This window comes from Theobroma umbraticum, unplaced genomic scaffold, assembly GCF_002168275.2.
Source record: "Theobroma umbraticum cultivar Fairchild unplaced genomic scaffold, ASM216827v3 scaffold_130.0, whole genome shotgun sequence".
NCBI classification, from domain to species: Eukaryota; Viridiplantae; Streptophyta; class Magnoliopsida; order Malvales; family Malvaceae; genus Theobroma; species Theobroma umbraticum.
In genome coordinates, this window is record NW_018397264.1 from 2,022,798 (window position 1) to 2,041,019 (window position 18,222).

The following is an 18,222-nucleotide window of genomic DNA, read 5'->3' on the forward strand; positions in this document are numbered from 1 at the left end:
ACAAAATATGTAATAATTTCAATAAAATCAATTTTAATAATTTAATAATGACATTTTTTATGATTCTTATTACTTTTTCAATATATTTTATACATATAAAAGTAAATACGTAGAAAGTATAATTTTTCATAAAAACTTTTGAAAAAGTTAGTTTCCATTAAGAACTGAATACTTTATTTTACTCTATGCTCATTTTTACTCAAATATTTTCTATCACATATAAAAACCAGTAAACTATATATATATATATATATATATATATATAAAGAATGTGAGTGAGATTTTAAATGATTTGAAAGATATTTTGGTCCTATGTTGTACTTTTGTCCTGGTATTTTGGATGGTATACAAATAAGTAAATTTATTAAAATGGCACATGGGTATTAAATTATAATAAAATAAATAATTATTAAATATATATTAATAATTTTATTTGAAAATTTTTAAAATTTTATTGTTGATATATAAAATAATAGTTTTATTTCAAATATATATATTAATAGTTCTAAGTTGTCAGTGTATTTTGCAAAAAATTTTAGTCAAATAGCATAATTTTATTTTTGTTTTAGTATTTACTTAGTGATGTTATTTTATGCAGGAAAATAATTATTGGCAAAAAATTGGCATAACAAATTCTTTCAAAATGTAAAATAAAATAATATAAATAATAATAATAACAACAATAATAATTAAAAAAACCTTCAAAACTAAGCTGAGTTCATGAGGAAAAATCATCTTATATCATTTATAGCATAATGGTTGAAATAATTATTGAAATATTTTAAAAAATTTAAATAAATTTTAACGTTCAATTAAATTTATTCATTTTTATTATAAATTAAATAGATTTTTTATAATTAATAATCAATTATTTATTATTAATAAAAATAACGAAATTATCACATATTAATATAAGCGCATCAAATCAATTTGACAGATAAGTGAAAAATGAAAAATGTTGTTTTGATTAATTATAATTAATCAACAAGTAATAATAAAAACTTATTTGATTAAAATTTTTAAGCATTATGGTTTTTTTTACGGAAGTAATTCATATTTAATTAAGAACAAACAAAAGTAGCCGCTCGGCGCTAACCGCAAAAACTTGCTTCGGTGCTCGGCGGTGTACATTAAACTTTCCCGCTTTTTTCTCTCCTCAGTCCTCACTCCTCACCCACCAACTCAGGTATCGTTTTCACTATTTACTTTTTCGCTAAATAATTTCGTCTTTTACTTTTGTTTTTCTTTTCCCTTTCAAATTTCAGCCGTTTCATCTTCTTTTCTTCATTTTTCTTGTATCCCGCTAGGGTTCAAGAGCAATCTGAAAGGTTCTTTTCTGTCGAATTTAAATTTTATGCAAAGGAAACGATGATTTGAAGGATTAATTGTTGGTTAGAAATCAAAATGCATGAATATGTTAGAATAGGCTTTGTCGTTTTAGTCATTTGTTTATCTTTCAACAAATAATGGTTTTGCTTTATCAAAAATTTCGACGAAGCAAAAGGTAAATAAAATAAATAACAATTTATGGGATTCGTAATTAAATTAGGGTTTAGGAACATCACATTTTTGTTGTTGGAATGAATTCTGTGGCTAGTTTTCTTTTCCTGGAAAGTTGGGGAAAAGAATTGGTTCGGCTAACTAACTTTGGAATTTAAAAGGTCAGCATTCCTAGTTTTCGATCCGTGAATGGGGTCAGCAGAGCAAGACGAGTATGCTGCCTTTGAAGAGAAAGTAAGGCGGACGGTTTACATAGACAACCTGTCACCGAATGTCACTGAATCTGTGGTGAGAACTGCCCTTGATCAGTATGGAACTGTCAAGAGTGTTCACTTCATTCCGAACTATCTAGAGCCACAGAACATCCCCCAATGTGCTTTGGTGGAGATGGAAACACAAAAGCAAGCTGAAGTTGTCATCTCAACAATATCTCAATTCCCTTTCATGATGTCTGGAATGCCAAGGCCTGTGAGGGCACGTGCTGCTGAAGCGGAGATGTTTTCTGATCGCCCTAGGCAGCCTGGTAGAAGGATACATTTCCGCTGGTTGGACCCTGCTGATCCTGATTTTGAGGTTGCAAACAAGCTGAAGCATCTTGCAAAAAGACATGCTACTGAAACTGCAGTGATGCTCAAGGTAAATTTGCCTTCTTGTTCAATAGTCGTTCTATTTAAATTAAGGTGTATAAATATTGTTTTTTTCCTAGTGAACATGTTCATTTGTTGCTCTTTAGCACCAACTGGAGAAAGAGGAGAAGCTTGCGAAGCAGCAAGGAGAGGCTCTGAAAGCAAATTACAAGAAGTATGAGATGATAGATAGTTTGATGGCTGATGGAACTGCTCAACGTTTGGCACGGCATTATAATTTGAGAGTTTCAGATGACTCAGGCCCTTCTACCTTTCACTGACAAGTAACCAATATATGCACTAATGTAAGTAGCTGTGCTCTTTGGGCATGTGTTAAATACTTTGAAACATGTGGATATCTTTTCTTTTCCCCTAATTTTAGGTGCAATTAGATTTTGTTCATGTGATCTTTTCATATCATCTGATTGTCAAATTCCTGAAAATTTTCATGCTAGATAAGCACAAAATCACAACTATAATATACTCAGAGTATGTCCCATATAGGTAATATTGTCATCAAACCAATGCCATGAGTTTGAGTTAATTCAAAAATTGTGATACATAAAAAGCATAGATAGTTCTCATTCTTGATTGATGATTTGCCAGAATCAGGGCTGTGCATGCTTTCTCTCATCCTTTGAAGAGGCAATGCAGTGTAAAACTCCTTCATTTAACCTTTCCCCCTCCTTACCTGTATCCTTAAAGCATTGGTAAGGATTCTTTCATCTTGTCAAAAATTTGATTGGGGGAAACAGGTGGCAAGTGCCTATTCAATTTGATTAGCTGATGTAAAAACAAGGTTTAACTTTACTAATTTATCAGCATATGATATTGTCATATATCATAATGATTATAAGTGACAGTGTAATCAAAATTCTTTAAATTTTGGAATGGGGTTTTACCTTTGATGCAATTAATGGTTGATGTCTACAAAGGATGCTAACCTATATGGGATTGAAAATTCTTAGGTGTTTGGATAATGTTGGATGCTGTTCAATTAAACTGATTCTTATTGGCTTTGATTAATGTTTTATATTTATCTTTCTTTGGGTTGAGAGGGGGAATTTGAACTTGATATCTCCTTTTTAAAGGCATGGTTGCTGATAGGCTATTGTGTTGGCCATCGTGAATATTTTGTTAAAGTAGATTTCTATTTAGAAGGAAGACAAAAAAACTTATAACGCGTTCAATATGTAAATAGCTCTGGAAAGCAACAAATTTCAAAGACAACCCCAGTGAGTGTCAATCATTGTTCACCCTTTCTTTAGCCCGATCTCCTCTATTTCAAATCTTTTCAAAATTAAAATCCTCATTTCTGTGATATTCATGCACATATATCATCAAACAGAAACAAGTGTGCGTATCATTGAAAAGTTTGGGCTTTTTGAGTTGAAATTGTGGTTGATTTGGTGAAGATTTGCAGATAGTTTGAGCATAAGTAAGGTTTGATGGCTTTTATGAGTTTTGGTTGGGTTTTTGTGTCTGTCTGGTGGGATGATACTGGGTTAGGTACTTAATCTGTAATTTGATTTTCTCAAGATGTTTTATCTGCAAATGAGTGTTTACTTGAAAATTTAATTAGTTGCTTTGCTGTAATTCTCTTTGTTTGTATTAAATTTGTTCATGAGTATGATTGAACCAAATAATGTACATTTTGGCCACTGGTGACGGCCTTTTGATGCTTTATCCCTTTATATACTATAGTTGTGATGCTTACATTTGTACTATATTTGTATATTAATACTTTAAGAACACGTGAAGAAATTTTGCCTGTGTTTAATTTGGTTCTTTTTAATATTAAATATGATCACGATACGAATAATATTCGTATCTTAAATTTGAATAATGTATATATGTACGTTTAATAATTATGTAACACGACACAATAAGATAAACACGTTAATATACAACACGACATGATTAATAATACAATTAATACGTTTAATACGATTAAATAAAAATATATATAATTAAACTTAATTTTATTATTTAAATTTAAAATCAATAATTATAAAAATAATTATGACAAAACAAAATAATAATAACATCAAATTTAATAAAATTTAACTTACATAAAATTCATTAATCATTAATCATATCATCAACTATAAATAATTTTAAACGCTATAGCAAAATCAAATTCATTCAGTAGTGTCACATCATTCTAATGTCACAAAATCTAATAATGAAATGGAAACAATATATGAATAAAATTAAATCAAAAGATTTAAAATGGTAACAAAGTAAAAATTCATTTGGGCATGAAATAATTATATTATTATTTTTATATAAAATTTTAAAAATTTATTAAAATAATTATTTAAAATTATTTAAATAAAATTAAAATAATTTTTAATAAGTTGATAAACGTATTATGTATGCACATTTAAACATGATAATGCGATTAATTAAACTTGTTACTTATGTCGGACACGAAATATGTCAAGATTAAATCTAAATTTGTTTAGTTTTATGTTTTCTCGTATTGTATTATTATATCTTATGCAAAATTACTAAGTCTACTGGAGATTCTGTTTGAAACTGTCGGCCTAAAAAGAACTTCAAAATTGAAGGAATGAGCCACCCATCAATGGCGACTACACGGAAGTAGTTGTGTGTAGAAACGACTAGCCCTCCCAAAAATGGATAACTCCGTGAATGCTCCTTTACACTCCATTTTCTGCCTCTCCCCCCAAAGCTCTTTTAGGTAGTTTAAAGGAGTGGGGATTCTAAATTTAGACCTTAGCCTTAGCCCTCCTAAGAAGAGTTAACAACCGTTAGGCCTAGCTTTATTTGTTAGCAATTGCATTTAGATAATCTTTGGACAATAAATTTCACATTTTTGCTCTTTCTGGAATAGTATTATGTTAAAGAGTATTTAAGCATTCAATTTAATAATAAGTGTATAATGTTTTTTCGGATTTGAAATCTTAAAAAATAAATAAAAAAACAATTTGTTAAAGGAAATAAGATTTAAATTGATAAAATTTAGCCATTACTAGTAAATGGAAGAAAATAGGACCTATAAGTGATTCGATCATCATATTATTAATATATCACAGCTATTTTAATGCGTAAATAAATCATCTGAAATCTATAAATACTCATTATTAATTAGTTACAGATATTGTTTTTAAATTTTTTGCAACAAATTAATATTTGGGCAAAGAAAAGTGCTTTTCATTGCCTTTTTATTCTCATTATTTTAGAATTATGAAGAGCACAACAAACGAGAAATAAGTTATTGTTTTGAAAACTGTTACCATATAAATCTTTTTTTTAAAAGATTTATACAATTCTATTATGTAAGAAAACATTAATTATGTGAAGGCCAACAGCTACGGCCCAACCGCTCTATACCAAAATGGCTAATCCCTTGGTGGGGACAGGTTCAAATGTTTTGACTCCCTTTTGGTTGGTTGTTTTAGTTTGTGGGTTTTTTTGGAGTTAATTAATAATTAGCTACACCTCGGGGATTAGACTTGTACCCCAAATTCTATGACAATTTGACTCATTATGTCTATTAATGTTTTGGGGGTACTTTGGGTTATAGTTAGGGCTTGAGTTACAATACTGTTAACTTTCAAATTTATTTTATGAACAAAGATTAATAGGTTCATATAAAAATTTAGATTAAAATGTGAGAGATAAATTTGTTTATGGTGAGATTTGAATAAAATTTTAAATTTGTTTGAACTATAATAGTTTTCTTTTGTTAAAAAGAAAAAAACTTTTGCTTAAAATTTCCTTTAAATAATTAGATCAAATTGAGTTCCATTCTTGAATTCTACAGTTAACAAAAAATGAGTCAATGTGAAGATATATATATCAATATCTATTGCCTATTAATCTCAGATAGACATAGGGTCAACAAAATTTGTTTTGAGTCCCTTCATTGCCATCGTCAATGAAAGCTAGTATAATCAAATTGAAGGAGAGAGAGAGAGAGAGAGAAAGGGGGATATAGCCTCACCCTGAGCTGGCCAATCAGAATGCTGCATTGTATTACTCCAGAATCCTGATGGCCTGTTTCTGTTCCCTCCTCATTCATATCTTATCTTCCATCAAATAAGGCCCATAGGTACTCCAAGCCATCACATTCCTCTCTGTCACCCCTTTATCACAATCCCACCGCACTCTTAAATCTCCCTCTATTCCCCCATCCATCCTTATCAAACCAAAATATGACCACAAACTCTCTAAGATCCCTCCATCATCCCCACTGCTCTTCCCTCAAACGCCTCTACACCTCAGAATCCATCCCTCCTCCTCCTTCCTCCCTCTTCATCAGACCCTTCTCCTCCTCCTCCTCCACCAACAATCTTTCCTCCACCACGACCTTCTCTCTCTCTTCTACCACCTCTTCCACTTCCTCTACCACCTCCACTTCCCAACCTATCTCCTTCGACACCCTCCAGCACCACCTTTCCACTCAGAACTTCCGCCACGCTGATGAAGAGACACGGAGTCTCCTCATAGTCCTAGCTGGGGAAGCAGCTCAGAAACGTGGCTATGTCTTCTTCTCTGAGGTCCAGTTCATCTCTGAAGCCGACCTTAAAGCTATCGATGACCTCTGGAAGCAGTACAGCAACAACAGGTTCGGATACAGTGTTCAAAAAAGATTGTGGCAGAACGTTAACAAGGACTTCACCAAGTTCTTTCTCAAAGTTGGGTGGATGAAGAAGCTTGACACCGAGGTTGAGCAATACAACTACAGGGCTTTCCCGAATGAGTTTATCTGGGAACTCAATGATGAAACACCCGAGGGTCACTTGCCATTGACAAATGCTCTAAGGGGAACACAGCTGCTTAACAGTATTCTTAGCCATCCAGCTTTTGAGGGTCAGGAGGATGAAGAAGAAGAAGGTAAAGTTGGTGGAGAAGATGGGGCTGTCGAAGGTTTGAGAGATGGATCCAAGCCACTCAGCAACAAATTTTTCAAACCAGACTATAGCTTTTGATCAGTTTTTTCCCAAAGTTTTAGCAAAATACACTGTAAAACTTGAATTGGAATTTCAAAATAAATTAATCAATGTCTGTAATGATCATAAGTGGTTTATGATTACTGCTTCTTTTTACAGGGATGATTTCTTGTCTTTCTTTTTTTCCTTGAAAGCTTTCCTCACATAATTTCCAAGTGGCACAGTGGCTTAGTAACCTTTTCTGTTTGAAATATTAAATGTAGGAGTTGGAGTTAAAGGCAGTCATTGGTCATTTGATCTTTAATGCTATTCTGAGAGAAGGATGATGGCAAACAAAAGACTGACTTGTTTGTTTTTTTGCCTGTTCTTCACTGTGACTTTTTTCTTTTGATTTGATCGAGGGTACTTGTTTGAGAAAGAAAGAAACTATGGTTAGGGTTGGTGAAGGAAAAGCAAGTATGCCACATCGTAATTCCATCATGGAGGCCATTGCGTAAAGGGAAAAAGTAAATGTTGAAGGTTCGGTGAAGCTTTTGGAATCAAAATCATTACCATGATGAATAAATAACACATACATTCACTATTGAGTATCAACATAATGACCAAATTTCAATATAAAAATATACTAAAATTAAACCCTTTTTCTTAATCTCAGCATTAACTAAGGCATCGACTAATAAAATAAAGTGGAAGGAAAATATGCATGGCTCTGCACTGTCCTTGGCAGTTCTCTTCCGGAAATTTATGGCACAACACATTAAAAATATCTTTATTTGTGGACGTACAGAGAGACGAAACCCTGCAAGATTTGGACCTGTCCTTTCTTTCTTCATCTGGTTTTTGCAAATTTGCAGTGGTCTACATAGTGCTTGGTGGGAAGACCAGAGCCAAGGATGGAATGGCAGTACTAGGGCCCCCTTCTCTTTGTATCAAAGAATTGCCACGTCTTTTGACATTTCAGGGCTATTTCTCTCCACAATTTTGACTCATTCATGCACTCAAATTGCCCCAAAATTTTTTCTTCGGTTTAAAAATATGAACTACAGTCCGGCTCCCCCCAAAGTCACCACATAACTAGACATTCTGTAGTAGGCTTTTCGCCTGTTGAGGATTTATTCCCCACTCTTACTCCCAAAGTTATTAATGCATAATTTAAGGAATTAAGTTTTGCATTTACCAATATGTAATACGCTTCTTTGATTAAATGAAAGAATGTAAACTTGATATGTTTGGAATGATTTATGCTTCTAATTCTCAAGAGAAAATTTCAAAGCTTAGTTCCATTATGTTAGAAGCTTCAATATTATATAGTTAGTCCACTCATCCAAACATTACTTTTTTGCTTGAGGGTTTAAACAGTGTACTTTGTGAATTACCAAAAAGTGGTTAACCTTTTTAGAAATCGTGTCATCAGTCTCATCAGTATAGAGTAGAGAAGTTTTAAAAGGAATAATAATAACAATTCTGTAAAACATATTATAAGCTGAATGCTGTCAGCTTACTTGGAAGCAAAGTCAATTTAATGCTTAGCTTGGAAGATTACAACTTTTCCCTTGACTTCACCCCCTGATTTAACCGACTCAAAATTACAAAAATATCCCATCTCCACAGTCTGATTCGGTTGCATGAGTGCTTCAACATAAATTAGCATGTCAGTGGCATTTTGCCCTCTAATTTGTGCAATAATGCTACAACATGCAACTGTATACAGTTTAACTTGCTGTAATGGGAACATGTAAAAACACAAACAGATGGATGTATTGGTCTGAAAAAATTTATCCTCTGAAAGTTGAAGCCTTTGAAAAGTTCTTCGGAACATACAGCCGAGAACAGATTTGAGACATGCTTCATCCCTAAAAATTGTCACAACAATCTTCTTCAATATAACAATTAAAGTTAAATATATCTAAGCAAGGTTATGCTCACCTAAACTTTTGCAACTTGATTTAGAGGTACCCAAACCAGTTTCATGAGAAATAGTAGGGTTGTTAGTGGTTAAGCAAATTAAAGATGAAAGCAGGTCCAGTGCCTTCAATGCATCTGCTTAGTTGTACAGACTGAAATAACCGAGAATCCAAGGATGTACTCTTACAACTTATTTTAACTATATTCTTTTCTAACAACTTATTTTAACTTAGAAGAGTACGCTATGTTTTAATTTTGTATCTTTCCCAAAAGATCGGGGATAAACAATGAAGGAATGGACTGTCTAGCAAAGTATAGCATAAGGCCAAACCAATATTCAAATAAGATCACACTAACATTGCAGTGAACTTCTGACAGGGAAAATTAATCCTATGGTCAACACACATGGAAACCAAACTTACCAAAATAATGCACTATGCACAAGGGCAAAGTCTCTTGGTATGCAGATGTGAACCATCACATGACAGCATTGATTGCGTTCGAGTATACAAACATGCTCCTGGATTCTGAAAGATAGAGAAAATATGTAATTCTAAAGTTTTAGAATTAAATTTTTAGTGTATTGATAGGGTTTCATTTTTTATTACATGATTTGCATTTTCATAAAAATAAAAAACTAACTAGAATGAAATTATTTCAATTATGAGTATAAACAACCAGTTTAGTACATATAGTTTAATTTTACTTCCATGGCAAGGTGAGAAACTGAGCATGAAAGTTTTGATGTTCAAACACTTCCAACTAATCACTAAATTATCTGGAAATACACAATTCCTGCAAATATAAAGTTGTATAAAAAAGGCATAATATACCAAATGTTTGGGAGCATCATCAACAACTTCTGCAGGTTGATCTGCACCAACACTTGCCAAGCATGCTCCTTTGCAGCTCATATATTTCTGGATACTGTTTAGAAGGAAGAACTCAAACCAAAATCCAAGAAGAAAAGAAGATATTGAAAGTGCATGAAACATTAATTTAGAAAATGATTTCAAGCACAAATCAAAAAGAACCTCCCTGTTTAATATTACACCTACAATGTCCTCCTTGGATGTTATAAACCAAGGATAATGTATATGGATGATAGGAAGTGCAAGAAGATTGGCAAAATTCAGGTTATCAAAAGACAATGGGGATAACTGTAATAGCAAGAACTGTAACTTCAACAAAACCACCTAGCATTCTAAGGCATTCTCTCTAGCATTTGATGGAACATAATTATCAGCAACATTTTTGAGAATGCAAAATGAAAAAGAGGAGAAATCACCACAAGATGTAGTAGAAAGTGAGGCAGTTTTTGCATGAGGTTGTTATGCTCTCTCTCTCTCTCTCTCTCTCTCATACACATCCGCGCGCGCACACACACACTTTTGTATTGACATCTTGAAACCGGTTTTTAATTTGCCTTTGATTAGGTATCTGTAACAGCAACTAATAGTTTGTTGAATTACAAAGTGGCATGGTTTTTGGAAAAGCCCAGAAAGCCACAATTTCAATTTGAAGTACAATTAGATTCTGTAATTTCAAATTGCTTCAGTTCAAAATTCAATGGGAATTTTCAAATGCTATATTCACACAAAGTCTAAAGGATTTCCGTTTTTGAAATACTACATGTGATTAGACAAACACTAAAGTTACATGTACATGGAAATAAAATGTCAAGTTTTTGGCCTTTTAACTAGTAAGAAGCCAAATTAAGCTGGAGGAGCATAGTGAATCTCATCCTCACACCTTTGGCCACACATTGGGGTAAGGAGAAAGAAGGTGACAAAGAGAAAATAAAAGCTAGTCTGTTCTTTGTGTGTGTATAAATGAAAGAAAAGCTTGTCTCTTAAGGGGAAGCTATATAGATTTATAAACATATAAATAAAAGAATCTGCAAGAGAGCTAGTGCTAATAATCCCAACTCCTACAGCATGTCTCAATTTACGCATCAATTAAGGTATGTGCATGTGTCAACATTTGTTTTGTGCTCTTCTGTGTGGCAGGTTTATTGTTATTGCAGGCAGATCAACAAAACAGATAAAGCCACTCCAAAAAATTTTTAGCCATGTACTCAAGCAAATAATGAACAAGAAAACCAAATATGAGAAGAGAAAGGTTAAAAAGACCATGAAGAACTTACATATCACAGTGGTTAAGTACCAAAAGCTTATTTAATACGCATGATTGTCCATTTGACCTGCAAACTGAATCACAAGACTCTCCTTTCCTATGTTTCATGGAAAAAAGAGAAAAAGTGTTAGCTCGACAAAAAATTACATGTTAAGAGTGAAGAAACAGAACCAATCACAATGGAGATTCACCTTCCAATGATAACATTAATTCCATGTAGTCTGGCTTCTACAGGTGTGACAGAGGACCCTGTTGCAAGGACAATTCAATCCATATAATTCAATACTTAAATACTCAACCAGAAAGATAACTGTTGATTTCAAACAGCATAGTTATGCAAGTTAAAAAAATATCAATAGGAAGGGTGTCAATACCTTACACAAGATGCAAAACCTTCTGCTATTACTTGGTTATATTTATGGGCTCAATAGTAATTTCAAAGTTTTGGGGTTATTAAATTAATTAATCTATGCTTATTTCACAAGTAATATGGAGTAGCTTATAAACACTTCTATTGTTTCACCTTCTACAAGCTTTTGGACAATTGAGATCCCCTCTATGTCCTTTCCCTGGTTCATCTATTACGCTCTCAATTTCCTCTGTCTCTTTCATTTCTTTCTTATTTCTCTCTGTTCTCTATTTTCTCTCTCTTTTCCTATACACCGCACCAGAGGAGCAGAATTTAAGAGGAAAATATAAAATATGGAAATGTAAAATAACTATTGGGATGAGCCAATGACATAATAATAATGACAAGAAAGTCATGTCCCAACATACCAGTAGAATTTGATGGGAGAGAGAAGCAATGATGAAAATCACTAATGTAAGCATTTTCGTGAACCTGAAACATAGTTTAACCACCAGCATTGGAGTCTCAAAACATAAAAATGCTGTTATATGAATCACATATATTGCCTAAAGAAATGTCACTATTGAAGAAAATGACACAGGTTATTAAAATTAATGAGCCATTATACTGGTCTGTGATTTACAGCATTGCATAACAGTCTTCACGACCAATGGTTTCCAGGAAATTGTATCTAGATAGTTCTTTTTCATTTAATAAAATAAATGATCTAGAACACCGTAAATAAATTCCTATATCAATAGAATATCACTTACCACACTTTCAGAATTGTGACGACACCTCCCAGCACAAAAATCAAAGACGCTGAGATAAGCCCCTGGAAAAGAGGGCCAAACAAAAAAGAGAGAAAAATTATGATGACCTAGTACCTCATAGACAATCCCTTAAATGATAGCTATACGATGTTTAAAAACAAAAGAAAAGTACCACAATTTTGAAAATTAAATATATCTTCAGCTGGACAAATTGCCGCACCAAGAACCCAGGAAGTGCCAGTGATTACTTAGAATAATTGTGGCTTCCAAAACTATAAACTTACCTGCTGTAGCTGGCTTAGCTATTTTCAGTTTCAGTACTTGTTCTTTTTGTGTCTGCAAAATAAATATTAGTATAAATTTAAGTTTGGCTATCATATAAATGATAATTAGCCAAAAGAAAAGGGAAAAAAGGGAGTGCTAAAGAAGATACTTGAGCAGGGTGTAGGCAGCATGAAACACAAAATTCATAGGAGTTACAACACTGTGAAAGAATGTTGCATCCACTGCAAATGAGAACAGAAGGTGTTACAAGCTACCATAAAGACTGTTATTAAAGTCACTATCTTGGGGACCTTAGAAGAAATAAACTCACTGACAAGAGAATTTGTCTCCTCTTTCAGGACAGCAACGGGACTGTGGATCCAATGAGAGAGCATCACACACATAACCTACAATGTAAATACGAGTGTGAAGCTAATGAAACTAAAAGATAAGATGAAAAGCCAGACTTATTAGATGCAATAGGTAATACAATAGCCAAAGTTAGAATTGCAACAAGAGTTACACAGACTCTCAAGTAGTGACGGTATGCATTAACAAGTAAGTAGAAATTTGAACACAAATTAAAGAAAAACGACAGGGAAAATAAAGTCTTAAAAGTACAAATGAAGCCCTAAACAGATCAGATTAAACTTCTACCTTTTCCCTTTCCATTCCATATCACAATTTTTACTTTCCCTTTTGTTTATCAAACTCTGAGCAATCTGAGGATATAGCGAAAGATGAAAGAGCATGAACCACAGGTGCATATCCTTGAAGTACCAATATTTAATAAAGTTTCTTGATTTACTGATATTGATTTAACCAAAAAAAAAGAGTCCTTTATATATTATGGTAATAACGTTTTCGAATCAGTTCCATAAAAGAGAATCTTTTGCTCCAATTATCACGAGGAAGAAACTATGTGCAGCCCCGGAATCACAAGTCATACGCGAAAGGGAACAGCTTTATATTCTCCGCATTCAGTTTTTCATACCTATTTTTTCCAACATCTAATTCCGTTGACAAATAAAACCCGTGGTTTTTCAAAATTTACAAACTCTAGAGCTTGAATTATGGCAGTCCAAAAGGAGAATTGATGAAGCGAGTACTCACCATTATCATCAGATAATAAATATCTTCCTTGAACTGTTGTTCTGCAAATAAGCCTCTCTGGAAATCCAATCTCCTTCCTAGAATTCCACCAATCCCATTAATTTTTTAAAAAAAAAATGAAAAGAATTAAAAGGCAGAAACAAAAGGACCCAAAACACTTTCGACATTAAAAATTCGTAGAAAGTACTTTCTCTCTGATTGTAATATACCTGGTAGCTGACATGGTGAATGAGAATTGAACAAGGAGTTGCTGAAAGAAAACCCAGGATAAAATTAACCTGGATTTGGATTTCGACATACTCGTCTTGGATTTTAGAACCGATCAAAATTTCTTATTTCTTCCTTTTACTCTCCTGTCTTCCCCGAGCTCCGACGCCCGAGAATGCAAGTCATCGGTTGAAGGACAGCCCAACTCCCCAAGCCCATAAAATACACCTGAATTTAAAAAATATATAATAGTTTTCCTTTTTTTGGTTTTACATTTTATAAATAAAAGGATATTCATTTATTTATTATTAAGAACTTTAATATAATGTTTAAATATATTAAATTATTATTAATTATGATATATGTCACATAGGATAATAATAAATAATATGTTGATTAAAGATTTAATTAATTTAAAATAAAAATATAAAAAAATTTAAATTTTTTAAATAATTAAAAGGTTTTTTTAAATATTATATCATAATGTTTTTTTCTCAAAATAAGGTTGTTTGTAATTTTATTTACCAAATTAGAGTTCTTTCAAACTTTATTCCTAAAATAAGGTAATTTGTCCGATTAAATTCCACGTCAGCATTCTCCTTTTCATTCTCTTTGATAAGGATATACATAATTAAGGGTGATGTGGATAAAATAATGCAACGGAAAACAAGAGATAAGTGAGCAGTTTAAGGGAAGGTAACTATTTTGGTTCTCCCCCACCCCCCACGAGCATGAAACGCAGCGTAGCTCTCCCAGTGGAACATTGCAGGAGCCCGCAACACAATGTGTGCAACTCAAAGTCGGCACGTGCTCCGCTTGGTCCTCTCGTGCCGCAACATCACCGCGCACGTGACTCAGCCAGGGACCTCCTACATCGTCGCCATGGCCTCCTCCACCGAGCAAGAATTCCTCATCCAATACCGCTCCAAGCTCGACCATTTCCCTCGATCCCACCACTACTGGGACGCCAAAGTCGCTTCCAGAGTCGGCGAGAAACTCGGCTTCCGCTTGAAGGGGATCGGCGTCAGCAACATCGCCATCGATGTTAATGAAGAGATCTCCAGACCCATTCACCGCCGGAGATTGGTTTTGCCGCTCTTTGACTCGTTACGCCGCGTCGGTGTTGAGATCGACGGTGCCGATAGGTTGGCGGAAATCGGGCCTAGCATGGGTTAGGCTTTCATTTCGAAATTCAACAAACGCCAGCAGACATTCTTCGCCCTTAATTCTTTAGGATGCTTTTATTTACAGAGATTCGGCTTCTGAATTATATTTTCTGTAATTCAGAATTGTTATATTTCTTTTTCTTCAGATATACCAAAAGGGGTTTTCTGTAATTGAGAATTATTATTATTTTCCAATGAAAATTTCAATGCAGTGCTTTACATTGCTTTGGTAGCTTCTTCTGGGAAGTGCTGGTAGCCATTTTTGTAACAATACGAACTGGTAGCATAAGTTCACAGGATATTCATTCATGAGAAACTAGCTCAATTACCTTTTATTTTCTGTTGAAACAAAATTGGTCAACTCTAGTTTGCAGTGGAGTTCAGTACAAGTCCAATCTATCATTACTTTGAAAAAGAGTTCAATCAGATTAAAGATTGACTTACAATGTTGAAAAGCCAGAAACTACAACAACATTCAACCTTATTCATTTCTTCTTTTAATGAGAAATGTGACCCATAATCAATTTGACACATCACAGTACACAACTTAGTTGATGATTCCTTAACTAAATCAGCCTGTTTTAACCTGAGATATATTGAAGAGAGTTCTTTTGATTTAGTATTTTAATTGGAAAAATTGAAATTAGGCGGAAATAGAGAAATAGCAAGTCGGAAAGTTGGAACTAAGCTATGGTGGGTTTGGCTTGGTAGCAGAAGTTAGGCCAGCTTGAAGAACACTCAAGAAAGTTGGGAGGATTTCCACAATGTTGAAATTAGTGAATAAAAGGCGACTTCAATGCCTTTGGCTGAAGCTTACTAGCTCTGATATGAATCCAAAGGGGGAAGGGAATCAGTGGACCTTGAAGGAAAAAAATCTGACTTCATGTCTTTGATGATGTTGGTTTTGTTATAGTAAACTCATTTAGCCAATCACAGAATGCTTTATGTTTTTCTCAATGCAGAGGGGAAGCAGAAAGTAAAGCAAAGATACGAATTTAAGAAGGATTTTGGGATTTTCTAAATCCAACATGATGACTACTCACCAACTATGAATGATCGCATTTGAACTATAAAACTGAAATTCTGGCATGGCTTTCCCCTCAAGAAACCTTGAGGAAGTCCTCTGTTTGCTGATCCTATAGCTCATATTCTTGGAAAGAATATAAATCTAGACAGTAATGGCCTTCACCAGTTGTTTCTTATTGGCTTTCTCTATTGTTGTCATGCTTTCAGGCATTGATACAAACTTGGCAGCTCGCTATCTTCTTGACAAGACACCGTCTCCAGCTCCATCTGTGCTGTCCGTGTCTGCTCCACAATCATCACTGCCTTTGCGCAGTTCAAAATCAAGTTTGACAGCACCTGCAGAGCCTCCTTTGGCCGGCTCTCAACCATCCGTTTCTAGTTCCATGCCAAGTTCATCAGAATCAACGACACCACCCTCAGCTTCAGATAGACCATCTCTGCCTAATTCTACGCCAAGCTTGACGCAGCCCGCAGCAGCGCCTAAAGCTTCTAGTCAGCCATCTTTATCTAATACAATCCCAAGCTCAACACATCCCACACCCTCTCAGCAAGCTTCCCCTAATTCAATCCCAGGCCCGAGAGAGCCAACAATGGCTCCAATGGGTTCCTCTCATCCGTCCTTGTCTAATACAAAGCCAAGCTTGACACAACCCGCAATGTCACCTTTAGCTAATGCCCAACCGTCTTCGTCTACTAATGATCCATCTCTGTCCAATTCAGCGAACAACATGGCACAGCCTGCTGTGGCACCTATGGCTTCTACTCATCGGTCTTCTCCAGATAATGTACCAAGTTTGGCAGTGCCTGCTACCTCGCCTTCAGCTACTACCCAGCCACCATTGCCTACCAATAATTCATCTTCGTCCAATTCAATGCCAAGCTTGGCACAGCCTGCTATGGCACCTATGAATTCTATTCATCCATCTGCACCAGGTAAAGTGCCAAGCTTGACACTGCCTGCAACGTCGCCTTCAGAAACTACCCAACCATCGTTGCTTAATCCATCTTCGTCCAACTCAACATCAGGCTTGACACAACATGGAATGGCACCTATGGCTTCCTCTCCGCCATCTTCGCTAGATAACATGCCAAGCTTGACACTGCCTGCAACATCACCTTCTGCTACCAGCCAACCATCTTTGCCTACTAATAGTCCATCATTCTCCAATTCAACGATCAAGCTTGACACAACCTGGAATGGCACCTATGGCTTCGTCTCAACCATCATTGTCAAACTCAATGCCAAGCTTGGGACTGCTTCAATGTCGCCTTCTCCTACCGGCCAACCATCATTACCTACAAATATTGCATCATTCTCCAACTCAACACCAAGCTTGGCGCAACCTGGAATGGCACCTTTGGCTTCCTCTCAACCATCATTGTTAAACTCAACGCCAAGCTTGGGACTGCCTTCAATGTCGCCTTCTCCTACCAGCCAACCATCTTTGCCTACTAATAGTCCATCATTCTCCAATTCAACGTCAAGCTTGACACAACCTGGAATGGCACCTATGGCTTCGTCTCAACCATCATTGTCAAACTCAACGCCAAGCTTGGGACTGCCTTCAATGTCGCCTTCTGCTACCAACCAACCATCTTTGCCCACAAATATCCATCGTTCTCCAACTCAACACCAAGCTTGGCACAACCTGGAATGCCACCTATGTCTTCCTCTCAGCCATCATTATCAAACTCAACGCCAAGCTTGACACAACCTGGAATGGCACCTATGGCTTCCTCTCAGCCATCACTGTCAATCTCAACGCCAAGCTTGGGACTGCCTTCAATGTCGCCTTCTGCTACCAGCCAATCATCTTTGCCCACAAATATTCCATCGTTCTCCAACTCAACACCAAGCTTGGCACAACCTGGAATGCCACCTATGTCTTCCTCTCAACCATCCTTATCAAACTCAACGCCAAGCTTGACACAACCTGGAATGGCACCAATGGCTTCCTCTCAACCATCATTGTCAAATTCAACTCCAACCTTGGGACTGCCTTCAATGTCGCCTTCTGCTACCAGCCAACCATCTTTACCTACAAATAGCCCATCGTTCTCCAACTCAACGTCAAGCTTGACACCAACTTGGAATGGCACCTATGGCTTCGTCTCAACCATCATTGTCAAACTCAACGCCAAGCTTGGGACTGCCTTCAATGTCGCCTTCTGCTACCAACCAACCATCTTTGCCCACAAATATTCCATCGTTCTCCAACTCAACACCAAGCTTGG

General features: G+C 35.2%; 5 protein-coding genes across 9 annotated transcripts in view; 4 read left to right on the plus strand and 1 right to left on the minus strand.

The window, feature by feature from the left end:
* The first annotated feature begins 1,072 nt into the window (after nt 1-1,072).
* LOC110421849 (RNA-binding (RRM/RBD/RNP motifs) family protein) lies at nt 1,073-4,019 on the plus strand. Of its 5 annotated transcripts, none has more exons than XM_021435543.1 (4): nt 1,073-1,186; nt 1,667-2,136; nt 2,234-2,431; nt 2,733-4,019. In XM_021435543.1, the coding sequence occupies exons 2-3, from the start codon at nt 1,690-1,692 to the stop codon at nt 2,405-2,407; spliced, it is 621 nt and encodes a 206-aa protein (XP_021291218.1). In that variant the 5' UTR covers nt 1,073-1,186; nt 1,667-1,689; the 3' UTR covers nt 2,408-2,431; nt 2,733-4,019. The 5 variants fall into 5 exon arrangements, 4 of the variants coding, with proteins under 4 accessions (XP_021291218.1, XP_021291217.1, XP_021291216.1 ...); XM_021435542.1 differs by having other exon boundaries at nt 1,098-1,186; nt 1,662-2,136; XR_002445671.2 differs by lacking the exon at nt 1,073-1,186 and adding an exon at nt 2,582-2,630 and having other exon boundaries at nt 1,202-2,136.
* Nucleotides 4,020-6,210: 2,191 nt separating this feature from the next.
* GUN4 (protein GENOMES UNCOUPLED 4) lies at nt 6,211-7,333 on the plus strand. The gene has a single exon (XM_021435450.2). The coding sequence runs from the start codon at nt 6,311-6,313 to the stop codon at nt 7,085-7,087; it is 777 nt and encodes a 258-aa protein (XP_021291125.1). The 5' UTR covers nt 6,211-6,310; the 3' UTR covers nt 7,088-7,333.
* Nucleotides 7,334-8,486: 1,153 nt separating this feature from the next.
* Nucleotides 8,487-14,017, minus strand: LOC110422307 (glycosyltransferase family protein). The gene is made up of 12 exons (XM_021436169.1): nt 13,798-14,017; nt 13,589-13,665; nt 12,807-12,882; nt 12,645-12,717; nt 12,496-12,547; nt 12,212-12,273; nt 11,867-11,930; nt 11,281-11,338; nt 11,100-11,186; nt 9,787-9,880; nt 9,376-9,480; nt 8,487-8,901 (listed from the first exon to the last, which is right to left on the minus strand). Exons 1-11 carry the CDS (start codon nt 13,884-13,886, stop codon nt 9,388-9,390), a joined length of 825 nt encoding a protein of 274 aa, XP_021291844.1. The 5' UTR covers nt 13,887-14,017; the 3' UTR covers nt 8,487-8,901; nt 9,376-9,387.
* A 341-nt stretch (nt 14,018-14,358) lies between these two features.
* On the plus strand, nt 14,359-15,250 carry LOC110422097 (Ribosomal L18p/L5e family protein). The gene has a single exon (XM_021435876.2). The coding sequence runs from the start codon at nt 14,579-14,581 to the stop codon at nt 14,969-14,971; it is 393 nt and encodes a 130-aa protein (XP_021291551.1). The 5' UTR covers nt 14,359-14,578; the 3' UTR covers nt 14,972-15,250.
* Nucleotides 15,251-15,989: 739 nt separating this feature from the next.
* The window catches only part of LOC110421376 (uncharacterized), a 2,579-nt gene continuing 346 nt past the window's right edge, over nt 15,990-18,222 (plus strand). The window contains 5 exon segments of the mRNA XM_089784510.1: nt 15,990-17,162; nt 17,164-17,242; nt 17,245-17,596; nt 17,662-18,032; nt 18,076-18,131. Coding sequence (XP_089640636.1) covers nt 16,140-17,162; nt 17,164-17,242; nt 17,245-17,596; nt 17,662-18,032; nt 18,076-18,131 — 1,881 coding nt within the window. The 5' untranslated portion in view covers nt 15,990-16,139.